A 13,905-nucleotide genomic window follows, 5' to 3' on the forward strand; every position below is an offset into this window, starting at 1 on the left:
AGAAAAGATCCACCAAAATTAGAAATGCAAATGGGCTGGCAGGAGGTCACCTCCTCTGTTGACTCCGACATGTGGTGGGAAGTCCATAGAAGTAAAAATCTGCAACCAAAATCTATTCAGACCAGAGGAACTAGGTGGCAGCAAGGCAGGAGGCAGCAAATGGACCATATCCCCTAGAAGAAAATAAATGGTGCAAGTCTGTGTGTGGACACTTTAGTTTAAGGAAGGTTTGTTTTGGGTTCGCTTAAATCTGCTCCCAAAGTCAACAGGGACTTGAGCTAAATTTAAACAAGTTTGATTTAACTTAAAGCATAAGTATCCACATAGTACTTTGCATGAGTTATCTACAGTGGCTTAACAAGCCAGGACTTTACACCACAAGTCCCTGCTCTCTTCATAGATCTGTCCGACCCTTCAGAAGTACAAGTTTGCCTAAAATCAGTAAACTCATATATTGCCTACTGTTTTCCTTTGAAAATAGTTTCTGCCTTTAAACTGAAAAGGAATCTTGAACACTGAAATAAATTTGGAAGTTTTACAAACCTTTAACACTAAATGATCTGAACACTAAATGGTCTAAGGGGTGGGATGGGGATGGGAGACTTCAAATCTGAATACTGAAAAATAACAAATCTTCAGAACTTCTTTAAGCTCTTATTCAAATGCATCTGGGTCCTGGGGCGGTCCTGCGTGGAGCCATCCACCTCCCTGCGCCCGACCACCTTCCAGGCTCCGAGTGCCTCCCTAGGGGTGCCTCACGTCTGGCTGTCCCCCTTCCTGGAGCACACTCGCTAGCCTGGGGGTAACATAAGCTGCCACCACCCCAAGAAGGGACTGTCTCGGCCCTGTGTCCTTGGGGAAACACAGGCCTAATTGTCCTATGGGTACTCAACCCAGTACAGGCACTTGGGGCATTTCCCCATGTCATGGAAAATTTACATGTATGCTCACAATACAGGAGTTGGATTCGTTGGTATGAGCATGCGCCATGGTAACAGGCCCAACATGTGCCCCCTTCCTGACCTGCAGGCCTGTCACTCAAGCCTGACCTACTTTCAGAGGAGCGCAGGCGCAGTTGCTGCTGAGAGCTTGTTACCACGCATGCCCAACATATGATTGAAATGAGGTAATCCCTCTAGAAAGTTCGGTCAGCCAAGCAGCCCGATTGGCTATAGGACTGCTTTATAAGTTTAGTGAGCCTCTCCCTCGGGGAGAGATCACGTTTGCTGGAGACAGAAGCTGGTGTTCCAGGGACTGTCTCTCAGCCAGGCTCCTGGGCCTATTGATCTCTCTCCCTTTCTGTGAGCTCACGATACGTCTTTACCTCCGATCGTGCGTCATGTTTGATATTTTGATCCTTCGGCTCTTGGACTGTTTGGCTCGACTCCGACCTCGGCTTTTGATTATCCTACGAACTCTAAGTTTTGCTTACCTGACTATCGACCCCGGCTTCGCTTTCTGACTACGATTCATCTCATCCTCACCAACTTCGAACACACTCCTGTTGTATCACACTCCGGCTTCTGACCTCGGCTATCTTCATGACCAGCACTATACTTCGTTCCTCTCAATGACTTACAGTTCCGTTACTGTTCGTTTTGTGAGTTCACCCCGTTATGAGCTGTTGACCAGCCCTAAGACTTAACCAACAGGCAGCCGCACCTATCCCGGGCTTCGGCACCAGGGGTAGAACGCAAGGGCCTGTTGGGGAACCTCGTGGGCCAACAGACCCCCTTGTTGGTTGTTCGTTCATCCGTTCTTTACTGTAACCGAAGAACTACCGTGCCTACGCTCCACCAAGTGTAAGTTAAATAAATTCCACTTTGTTTGAGAAACAAACATGCCTCTGTGCTGCTCAGAACTCCGCTGCCATTAATCCCAACCTGTTCGTCAGTGTTCCAATTGCCACCCCGTTCCACTGTGACCCCTGGGGCCCTTCACAAGGGGGGGTATCCCGACACCCCAAATCGGGGGCCAAAAAGGAAAGTCTCCCTTAGTCCGCACACCTAAGGGGCATCTTAAGCATAATTTAGACCCACCCCTCAATAACTCTCCTACACTGGTCACAAAGGAGAACTTTATTGGTTACAGGGATAGGGTGAAAATAGGGTGCAAGATAGAGCAATATCATAGAAGTCCCATAGAGCAAAACAGCCTGGCTGAGGTAGCCTTTTGATCACGCATCTGAGTTACTGCCAGCTATATATCTAACCAGATCTCGAGTAGCTTACTCACAAGCATCATCCGGAGGCAGTTGGAGATTCCCTCTGGAGGCAAGCAGTTCCTAGCTCATGAGTTATGGGGGAGAGAGCCAGTTTCAGATGGCAAAGCTCCTCTCTAAGTCTGAGTCCCCCACATGGCTGCTGCCCCCTCCTCCTGGGCAGTCTTAACTTATATAGCCCCTGTGACCTCATTCACCTGGTCCAATGGAGGCCAGCACCTGTTGGCTGTCGGCCAACCAATTTGAAATGCATCACTAGTTGCCGAGCAGACTCTAGCCCACCAGGTAGATGCCCCTCACTCAGGTAGCTGATACCAGTCAGGTAAGCAGAGGAAACAGGTTTCCCCCTCCCTCAGGAATGTAGCCAGCTCAGGTTACCTAAAGAGATAGGGTAAAGGCGTGTCTCCTCTGCTGAGCCCATACTAATCAAATTGTCACAGCACAGAGATTTTGGGGAGAAACAAAGGTGGCTTCCTGCCACAGGGCCATCAGCCATTTTAGAGAGAAATATTTTTCTGCTTTTTTATACAATAAACACAGTCTCTCTTCTCCCTTCCCCAAATGCCAGCTTACAGCCATTGTGGATAATTGTTATTGTTCTACTGAAGCCAGTGGAGTGATGACAATTTATATCAGCTAAGCGTCTGGCACAACCTCAAGATCAAAGAGAATCATAAGACCATCCCCTCTAAGGCACTGAATTGAGATTCACGATTTTCACATTCCATCTCAGACTCTGACACAGACCCACATATAACAACGAGCAAGTCATTTAATCTTTAAGACAGGGATCAGGAGCCTTCCCCACCATGCAGGGTAGAGGAGGAAAATCCAACAGCATTGCCATAGATCTTAAAAATTGTCATGTCATAGCACAGTCTAGAAACAAATGCCAAATACTTACCTCAACCTTGATGGCACATCGTCCAATTGCTCGCACAGCCTTACGGACAAAGTCAACATCCACCTCAGTAGCATATTCCTTGAGTTCTGCCAGAACCTGTTGGGCAGCATCACAAAAAACCTGAGTTGTTTGGGTCAGGGAGTGAAGAGTAACATTTCCAATGGCTCTTTCACTTCTAACCAAACTTGGTTATTAGACTGTAAGTGGAGCTATAGTGTCCCCATGGCAGAGAGTGCAGTAAATGCAATTCAAGTTTTATATTTAAACTTAATCTAAAATGTCCTCTCCATGACTGTAGGTGCACGTATTAAATGAATATAGTCCTTAAACTCCAGGAGCAGCCTCTAGATTCAAACTCTAAACTCCACCTAGAGAAGGGCTGCCTAGAATGAAGCAGCAAGATCAACCTCACAGTGGGACCAGTGGGTGAAAGAAGAATGACACAGTCTGACCTATTTTCAAATTTCCTTGACCAACTTGGAAGCACAATCCATCCTTGATTTAGAAGCATCAACAGAGAGCATAGGAGAAAAAGGGGAGAAGGGAGCTAGTGCTGTCCATTCCTTTACAGGCTTATCACAGAGGTGGGCAAAGTCCAGCTGGCTGTGGAGTCCATTTCCCAGCAGCCCCTGGCCACATGAAGACCAGCCCCAGCTGCACTGGCAGGGCACATGGCAGGGGGCTGCTCTGGAGCCGCTGGGATTTTGTGACAGGGCAGCTTGGTTGGGGCCAGGGCAGAGCTGTGATCTGCAGACTGCCCGCTGGGCAGGAGCACGCAGGCAGCGCATCGCGGCTCTGCCCTGGCTCCTTGCAGCGGTGACAGCGTGGTCCTGAGCGAGGGCTGAGGCATGTTCTGCTGCCTATACACGGCTGCCAAGAACATGCAGGCTGCAGACTGCAGCTCTGCCCTGGCCCTGACCAAGCTGTCCCCGCTGCAAGATCCCAGTGACACCGGGGCAGCCCCCTGCCCTGCCACACGCCCCACCAGTGCAGCTGGGGCTGGTCTCCATGGCAACCGCAGCCCTGGTATCACAGCGAGCTGCGGCTGGGGTCTCCATGGAGATCAGCCCAAGCCACGTGGGCAGGGGGCTGCTAGGAAATGGAGTCCAGCTGCCAGCCGGAGCTACCGTTTTGCACACCCCTGGCCTATCAGTCTGCTGCATGGAGATGCATGCATTCTGGGGCACAACAGCAGTCCTTGGGGGTAGCTGCATGAAGGTTCTAGGACACTTTGCTTAAGAGAAGCAATTCTTTCTTGGGAAAATTTTGGGTTTTTTTTTTTTTTTTAGTTCTAGAGACATTTAAAATACAAATGGGATGTGTTATTTTATATTATTACTACTTCAAACTCATCTGCTCCTCCTCATTTGGAAGCTGATAATTTAACCAGGTTCAAAAGGGGATTGGGCAAATTCATGGTGGATAGGTCCCTCAGCGGGTATTAATGCAATAGAGTACAAATTTAATGTTAAGACAACCTAGGACTCTGAATGCTGGGAGCAGTGAAGAGAGGGGCGCAGGGGAGGCATCATTTGAGATATTGTATGTCCTGCTTAAACTCTTCCCTTCAGAATTTACTTTGTTACTGAGAGGGACAAGATACTGAGCTCGATGGATCTGTGGTCTGACCCAGCAGGGCACTTATATTCTTGTTTCTCATATGTTCCATATGTATGAAAGAGCTGATGTGAATTGGTTACATCACAAAGGCATTGCAAGAAAGAAGAAAAACATTTGTCTGGAGAATTTGTGCCTGCTTTCTCTTTGCTTGCTGCTCTTAAAGCTCTCTCATGCAGACTGGCACTTTGAGCTCACAAATATCACCAAAGAGAATGGACAAACCATGGCATTTCAGCAATGTAGTAACAGGACAGAGAAGATGCACAGCATGAACAGTCAAGTTTCCTAAATTCTAACCCCAGCTCTGCTGAGACCCAACTACAAAAATGTAAAACCCACTTAACAGATGTGCTGCTCCTGCTTCTAAATAATTAAACAATATACTGTGCTGAAGGGAGCACTGATTTGCTGTCACTTCTTGCACAGTGGTTGAAAACACTTTAAGGAGGTATAAATTTGTACATAAATCCTCCCTCACATTGTTTGCCATCCCTAGGATGCATGCAGGGCTAAGAGCACTTTAAGAAGCTGACCTGGGCGATGTTTGCTTGAGAGGCCAGGCGGATCATGATGTCCAGCTTTTCCAGTTTGACATAAATGGGGTCATTGTACTTCACAAAGAACACCTTGATTTCTTGCTTCAAGATCTCAGGCCTGGAGAACACGTGCAACAGAATCAACCCAAGCCTGAAAATTAAACAGCTTCCTATTTCAAATACAAGTAGTTTAGTTTTTAAATCAACTTCAGCTTTTGCTGGGAATTCACTGATAACAGTTTAGCACAGATTTGCAAACAGATGTAAGAACAGTTGTTTAAAAAGAAATCACAAGGCTCTAGCGGCAGAGCGATGCTTTCAAAATGTAGAGTTGAAGCTGCCACCACCTATTTGAAGAGTACACAAGAATGGACTGGCTTAAAAGAGACCAATCACATGCCCTTTAATTCAGCAGAGCTCCATGTTCATCAATCCCTTCTATTGGTTTAGATTCTTTACTTTACTGCATGGAGGGAAGGGTCCTTCTGGCTGTCACTATGACAGGGAAAGGAAGAAAATAATAGTGTCCTAGATCATCCACTTAAAAAAAAGAAAAACTAAAAAAAAGTCTTACTGGCTGAATACTGTTGTGACAACTAGTCAACCATTTCCTCACAGATGCATCTAGAACTTAAGTCTTCCAAGTAAGCTTGTACATATCAACCAGCACCCTTTCATTGCACCCAAGGAGGGCAGCACTCCAGCCTTTACCTTTTCTGCACAATTAAGTTGATATTCCTCAGAGCAACATACTGAACTTCAGGCTCTCCTGACAGCAGGGTTACAAGTGGAGGAGCTAGTTTCTTTAGCAGCATGTTGTAGTAGTCTGAGTCCTTGGGTAAGAGCTCTAGGAACTTCATCAAGACTTTCACTGCAGAGAGCACCACTGCCGAGTTGGCATGAGACAGCCGTGGAGTCACTCTCTCGCAAATGCTAAAAAAGAAATGCAAGAAATTTTTTTTTTTAAGATTATTTCAGAACTCCTTCCATAAGACTTCACCTGAACTGAGGACACAAAGTTGTTTCTGTTCAAAAGAGAAACTGCTGAAGTCAGGTGTTTGTTTCATGCAATGGTGCAAATTTACAAAGAACATCCAAGTCTTGTTTTCCTGAACACAGAAGGAACTGAACAAGGAAGTGTCACTGTACACATTTCCAAGACTTTCCACTCAGCATTTATCCCCATAAATGGAAATGATACCAACCTTCTTCATAAAACTCCTGGAAATCTATGGAAGCAAAGTGCTATACAAGTTTCCCTCGATTTATGCGGGTTCTGTATATGCAAATTAGCTCTTATGCAATGACCCTTTTTATACCCAAAATTCACTATATGTGAGGTAAATTCACTCTTATGCGATCAGCATAGGCACTGCCCACCCCCCCCCAGCAAGTAAGTCTGTGGGGGGAGGGGAAAGGGCTGTGGGGCTAAGGCCCCACTCACCCCAGCCCCTGCTGCCGCTGTTCTGGGAGCAGTCAACACCAGCTGCCTGCAGCCACTGGGCTGCACTGTGCCCTGAACCCTCCAGGGCTCCGCTTGTCCCCACTCAACCCAGCTCTTGGACTGTGCCATGCCACGGTGGAGACAGGTGGTGCTGGCTGCTCCGGGGCTACTGCAGCAGGTGTTGGGGTTAGTGGGGAGAAGCGGAGCCCCGGGGGGTTTGAGGCATGGTGCAGCCCAGCAGCTGCAGGCAGCTGGTGCTGGCTACTGCTGGGCTGGCTGCAGCAGGGGATGGGGCTAGTGGGAGAAGCAGAGGCCTGGGGCTGCAGCAGGGAGCAAAGTGGAGGGAACTGTAAGTGGGTGCAGGGCATGGGATGGGGGGGCCGGCAGCAACACTGGGCTCTTCCTGGAGTTCAATGGCGCTGGGAGGGGAGCTGCTGCCACCCCAAAATTCACCATAGCGCCCCCCCCCCAACCTGCCCTTCCAGTGCTGCCACCAAGCACTCGGAAGAGCGTAGGGCCGTCACCAGCTCCAGCCTGCAGCAGCAGCCTGCCCTCCTCCCATGCCCAGATCCAGGGGCATGTGTCCCCTGGAAAGAGCCTGGCACAGCCCCCCAGCCCACAGCCCTCCTGGGGTGTGCATAGCAGCAAAAGCTGCGCCATGCCCCCCCTGCATCCTGCATCTACTCAGTTGCCTCTTCTTTGCTCCCAGGAGTGGCCGACGGGTTACACCATGACCCTCCCCCCACCCTTTCCCTAGTCCCAGCCTTACTCCCTTCCTCCCTCACTGCTGTCAGAATGTATCCCTATTTCTTAGATTGTAAACTGGGTTCCCTTTATGCAAATTCAATTTATGCCCAGTTTTCCAGGAACACATGTACTGCATAAATCGAGGGAAACTTGTATAAGAAGGAATGATCTTATCAGAAACCAGGCAGGATTCAAGAAGCCAGGGCTACCCAGCAACTCTGAACTAAGGAGTCAAGAGTCAAGCTCCACAGAAAGGTGCAACAAACATGTTGCACCCATTTTCAAACACTGCCTTTCAAAGGATTTAAAACCAACAGCCCCATTCTGGTGCAGCCAAGGTAACTCAAGCATAGTGTCTTGGAGATCTTTGTGGGGTTTTAGAGATAATTAAGAGCTTGAGTTTGGGCCCAGGCACAGGAGATATTAGAACATCTGTATAAAGAAGAAACCAGCAAAATTTAAGATGGAATTATCTGTTCTGCTGCAAAAACACAGCCACTGAATAAAACCTAGCAAGTCAAAATGTGCCTGCATGGAATTTTAAAAACACAGGCCTTCATCCTTTCTCATTGCTTTAAGAAGAAACAATTGTAGCTTTTTGACTTTATGCTCTGCCCCCAACCTTTTCCTCCCACCCTTCAAATATCAGAGACAGAGCCTGACCTTTCCGTGGTTTGCCAGAGAACCAAAAGGGAGGTTTCAAGGAGTGTTAACTGTGATCTTAACCAGAACTGATGGTGCTGAATCTAGCACAAACTCCTTTTATTCTCTGTTGTGCACTGAAGTTATAGGTATGAACCAAAGAGAGAGTTTTAAACACATGACAAAGATCCCTTCCTAGTTGTCATTCCTCAGGTTTATTTCCTGCCCTGTGATATTAGCTTAGTTTTCTAGTCATAAGAACTTCCAGTTTATAAAAAAAACTGACACAACATAAAAAATAAGTTGTTTTTAAAACACTTTCCAGGGCTTTCGTGGCATACAAACTAGGAAAACAAAGCAAAAATCTTTTTTTTTCTTTTAAGGAACAATACTAAAACTTTTGTATTGTGTAAAGTGCATTGGCCAGTTGTTACAATAGGGCTGGTCTCCACTAATCCATTGCTGGGATGAGGGATTACCATGTCCAGCTCCTTAAGGAAAATACAAAGAACCAGTAATGGCCTGATGGGAGAGGCTAGGCCTATGCAGCTTGGTAACTGGTCCTAGCAGATGCCTGCAATACCAAACACCTGTGCCTTTGAAGTACTTTATGTGAAATATATTTCTGCCATTCAAAGCCTGTATAAACCTGTTTTATCAAGCCTGCCCATACAGCCTCAAAGAGATGGGACACTGGGCTTGTTTTGCACTGCCCCATGTTAGTCCAGTTAAATGCCAGAGAAGAGGCCTTAGCACAACCCTGAGCATCCAACAAGGAGCATGCTAAAGAAAGAGCAGTTGAGAGCGGTGCCAAAGTGTGTGCTTAGGGTTGCTCTAAATCTTCTACCCTGCCCCCTTTTTGGATTTGACTCATGCTGAGCAAGGGTGAGCAACCAAGATACACTTCTCAGCAGGGGTGCCAGATGTGACATGGAGGCAGCATAGATATGTGGCCATTAGCTGCATGTAAAGGGTATGACTTAGCATACCTCTGAGCCTCACGATCATCCTTGGGGTTATAGTTGGACAGACAGTCCAGAATGAAGATCTGGCCCCATTCGGTGCATTCATTTAGAGCAGTTAGCAATTTGTTAATGTTCTGTGGGTTCAGGTCCAGCAGGTTACTATTAGGATGCGATTCGCTGATCTCAGACAAGGCAGCCACAGCATTCGCCACCACCTGGGAGAGAGAGATGAGAACAATTCATTGTCTGTGTGTCACTCATACTGGGGTGTATAGCTGGGATCTGGGGGCTTAGCACAGGTTGAGAATTGGGGCTGATGGCACTATCTGGTTTAGCTCATGGGGGACCCAAAGTAGCCTGAGAACTTGCAATTTGTTCTTCACTGTCTGCCAAAAGCATGGAGAGTCCTTGCTAAAATGCTTTTGGTCTCTGAGGGAGGAAGAGAAAGAGAACATCAGCAGTGCCATTGGGAGGCAGCTGCCAATATACCAGGGGAGCATAAAGAGACTGCAGCAGCAGATGGTGCTGGGAGAAAAACTGTAGTAAAAATATTTTAAAAAGAGGGTAAAGTCCTAAATTGGCTATAGGTGTGGCCAATTGGTGTTGTCCAAAGGAATGGAGTCCTTTCAGCAATACTGCCTTTTGTGATGCTACTTTTGGCCATGTCAGGCAAAAAGAGGTGGCAACACAAAGTACACAGCTGGAACAAGTAAAATAGACAAAATATTTCAACCAACTCCAGGTATCAAATATCTACTCAGGTTATGAAGCTCTTCCTGGCCTTAACTTCCATAAAGGTCACTCTCCCCACTAATGAAAAATGTTTAAGAAAACAGTCCTCATCATAAAACCACTGATTCCCATATTGATATGCATAATTCAGTTTGAAAGGCAACAGGCAGCTTCTGAAGCCACCAAGTCTCCCTACTGACTTTTTAACAGACAAAGTCACACCTGATTCCAGAATGTCCCCAATACTATTGTCTGCGTATTGATATCTTTAGGGGATCTAGGTGCTGTAAATACACTTGCAACTGCAACAAAAATTAGAGAAAATTAGGGTTGGAAGGGACCTCAGGAGGTAATTTAGTCCAACCCCCTGCTCAAAGGAGGACCATCTCTAACTAGATCATCCCAGCCAAGGCTTTGTCTAGCCAGGTCCTAGACAAGGATGGATATTCTACAGCCTCTCTAGGTAGCCTGTTCCAGTGCTTTACTACCCTCTTCATGAGCACTGCTCTGATTTAATGAAAAGATGGGGACTTATAGAAAATCTGTGATGAGGAGACTGATGAGTAAAACTCCCTCAAAACTACCACTACCTAAATTTCCCTTTCTGCAACTTGAGACCATTGCTCCTTGTTTGTCATCTGCTACCACTGAAAACACTCCAGCTCCATCCTTTTTGGAACCACCCATCAGGTAGCTGAAGGCTGCTATAAAATCCTCCCTCAGTCTTCTCTTTTCTAGACTAAATAAGCCCAGCTTCCTTAGCCTCTACTGGGGAAAAATAATTTCATTTCTTTAATGATCCTCCTGCCACAAAACCAAAGAAAGGACTCTCAATCCTGACTTCCAACACTACTCTGATTTAATGAAAAGCTGGGGACTTATAAAAGGCTTGAGACGAGGAGACTGATGAGAAAGACTACCACATTTTTCAACATAATTTGAGATCAGGAACAGACAATATCAAAACAGCAAAGAAAAGGCATCTAAGCAACTGGTGAGGTGCTGAACTTTTCTAAGCAACTGGCCAGTCTTCTACAGCATTATCCTAAGCAGAATAAAGGGGAAACAGTTGTGGCAAAGCAGGCTCGCTTCCAAGTCTGTAGATTACATATCAAGTAGATTTTCATTCTGAGAATGATCAACAAGATGACTGGATAGCTAAACAGTGAAAACTAAAGAAGTTAATCATTTTTAAAAGAAGCTTTTGGTGATTTTCATTGCTATTCATGTGGGAATGTCTTGAAGTGCTACGTCAACAAAATAATTAACATTGTCAAAGGTGTACATACCAACAGAACATGCAGTTAAGTAAAACCAGATTTCAGAAAAATCCTCACTCACTCACATACTGGTGACACCTCCCCTATTAGGTGGTGCCACTGGCTTTACTGCAATAAGAACATAGCTGCTCTAACACAGCACAAATAGTTTGCAAAAAGATTTAGATTATGCTGACAAGAGTTCTCTCTTGGTAACAGCTCAACCAAAATGTAAGCAGAGGCCAAAAGACCATTTACTGATTCGGCCGGAAAAGAAACCTGTTACTAAGAAGCTCAGCAACTCACAACTGAAGCATTTTATTAGAAGGCTAAGAGAATACAAAGGAGGACAGTCATCCTACCTTGGCAGTAACATACAAACCTATGGGAATAATCAGAAGAAAATAAGAAGTCATAAAAGTTGGCAAGGCAGCATTACATTAACCAGCTTCAAGATTTGATCACTGAAATCTACTATTCAAAGACCAAAATGCAAATATTTAATTCAAATATTATTTCCATCTTACTATATGGAGACAGGAGTTGTAAATCCACCAATGGTATAGACAGATATCTCCAGGCCTTTGAAAGTGAAGGCCTTGATGGGGCATTGATCAATATATGCTGCTCACACAAAGGCTTTGCTAAAGCATTGGCCAGAATAGGCCTCGTCACCAAACCTGACCAACGTATGAACTTCTCACATAAACAAAATTTGTTATGTGAGCCAGATGTGCATTCCTACCAAGAGATGGGAGTGGGAGATGATGGTACAAGGTAAGATAGTTCAGTACCAGAATCATACACCCAGGTCAGAATGTGAAATAAGCCCACAGTACAAGATGGCTTGAGACTTTCAACATATATAATTTGTTTTGATAACTGTATAAAAAGAGAATTTGGAAAGCAAGGGAATTTTGTAGTGGCCTGGGGGAACCTGTGTGGGGCTGTACCAACTACTTTGTCACAGGTACAAATGCCTTAGCTGATGTACTTGTTAGGTCAAAACATGTTAGGACTGTGCTGGTAGACAATAAACCTGGTCCAATCTTTACCACTGAACTGAGCCTGTGGTCATTTTTTAAAAACAAAATTGGTGCTGAGATCTCCTGGCTGTGACTTTTGCCGGCATCGTAGTTCCTGCAACTTCAACACTTTAACAATACAGCAATAATGCCTGATGAAGACAAAAGCAAGACAACACAGATAACCCCAGACAACAGAAAGCAAGCATTAAACAGAATGAACTTATAAACAATTCCAAGCAAGTTCAGTTGCTCCTCATCTCCAAAGCTATCATCTGAAGATGACATAGATATCTAGGATAGTCATTCAAAATGAAACCAAAGCATGTGGCCGTGAAGTCATGTAAGTTTTAAGAAAAAATTATACCAATGAATTAGCAGAAGTCACTAATAATTTAATTTCTTGAATGATCCTCCTGCCACAAAACCAAAGAAAGGGCTCTCAATCCTGACTTCTAGCACTGCTCTGATTTAACAACTTATAAAAAGCTTGCAACAAGGAGACTGATGAGAAAAACTACCACATTTTTCAGGTTGCTAAAGTGCTAAACCAAGTTGACAGTGGTAGTCTCTTTTACAGGAGCAGATCAAGAATATTCTTTGTTTCAATTTATCCATCCAGTTCATTTCAATAACTAGTTCATTCGAAGTTGAGAAACTGATCTGGAAATTTTTTTAAAAATGAATAAAAATGACATGGGAGAGAAAGACATCTTCTATTTTAAAATCCTGAAAGTCACAGCACCCCGAAATGACCAGCTCAAGTTAACTAATTATAATTAATGCCTTCTGTGTTCAATACCCTTGGGTCTCTCTTTATGCAAATTCATTTTGTGTGAATTCGCTTATATGCAATAACCTTATTTATACCAGAAATTTGCTTTGTGCGAGAAAAATCTGATCTTATGGGAAATCGGCTGGCAATGGGCAGGCTGGCAGAATTCTAGCTTGCAGGGAGCTGGGAAGAAGTGGAAGGAAGGCAGTGAGATAGGGGGTGCTACAGTCCACGTACAGTACATGCACATGGCCCCAAGTAGTTTTGAGGGCAGCTCTGGCAGGTAAGTGGGGTGGGGGGCAGAGGAAGAGGGGGATTGAGGCCCCAGTAGGGAGGGAGCTGGGCAGGGCTGGGGCTGCTGTCCAGCTGGGGGATGCTTGGAGCCCAGGGCCACAGTGTGCAGCTGCAGGGCCCCAGCAGAGAGAAGGGCAGAGCCTCTGGTGGCTCGTCGGGGGGAAAAGAAGGGCCAGCTCCCCACTACCACACACACTTCCAAAGGGAAGGGGGAGACACATGGGTGCAGTGGGCCCTAGGCCCGATCCTGGGCCCAGCACAGCTCAGCTCCTCTCCCTGCCTGGTCCCAACACCCCGCAACCCACTGCCCTGGCCACGCGCCTCCTGTGGTCCGGGGCTGCACTCCTCAAAGAGCAGCAGGCATAGGAGATGCGTCCCCAGGACAGCACAGGACAAGCAGCCACCATTCCCTGCCACCTTGCTTCCCTGCCCCAGGTGCCTCTCCAGCCCAGCAGGCATGACACAGCATGGCTGGGAACAGCAGGGCTGCACGGATAGGCTATGAGCTCCCCTGCTGCACCGGGTCATGCCCGCCAGGCTCCAGAGGCTCAGGAGCAGGGAAGCAGAGAACAGCAGGGCCGTGCAGAGAAGGTGCTCGCCCCATGCTGCCTTGGTGACGTGCCTGCTGCGTATACCGCCGTTTGCAGCATGAGGCAATCACCTTCTCCGCACAGCTCCACTGTTCCCTGCTCCGGGTGTAGCGAAAATAGATACTTTTCTCTATGTTTCTTTGTTCCTTGT

At 46.3% G+C, this 13,905-nt stretch overlaps 1 protein-coding gene across 6 annotated transcripts in view; it reads right to left on the reverse strand.

The window, feature by feature from the left end:
- Window positions 1-13,905, reverse strand: part of AP2B1 (adaptor related protein complex 2 beta 1 subunit) — a 164,763-nt gene that overhangs the window by 111,787 nt on the left and 39,071 nt on the right. For all 6 annotated transcript variants that reach the window (XM_019511515.1, XM_019511514.1, XM_019511513.1 and 3 more), the window contains 4 exons: window positions 9,104-9,294; window positions 5,993-6,214; window positions 5,279-5,399; window positions 3,126-3,221 (listed from right to left, as the gene is read on the reverse strand). In XM_019511515.1, coding sequence (XP_019367060.1) covers window positions 3,126-3,221; window positions 5,279-5,399; window positions 5,993-6,214; window positions 9,104-9,294 — 630 coding nt within the window. The remainder of the gene's footprint in view (window positions 1-3,125; window positions 3,222-5,278; window positions 5,400-5,992; window positions 6,215-9,103; window positions 9,295-13,905) is intronic.

Source organism: Gavialis gangeticus, unplaced genomic scaffold (assembly GCF_001723915.1).
Source record: "Gavialis gangeticus isolate Ggan-Ray unplaced genomic scaffold, GavGan_comp1, whole genome shotgun sequence".
In the NCBI taxonomy this organism is placed as follows: domain Eukaryota; kingdom Metazoa; phylum Chordata; order Crocodylia; family Gavialidae; genus Gavialis; species Gavialis gangeticus.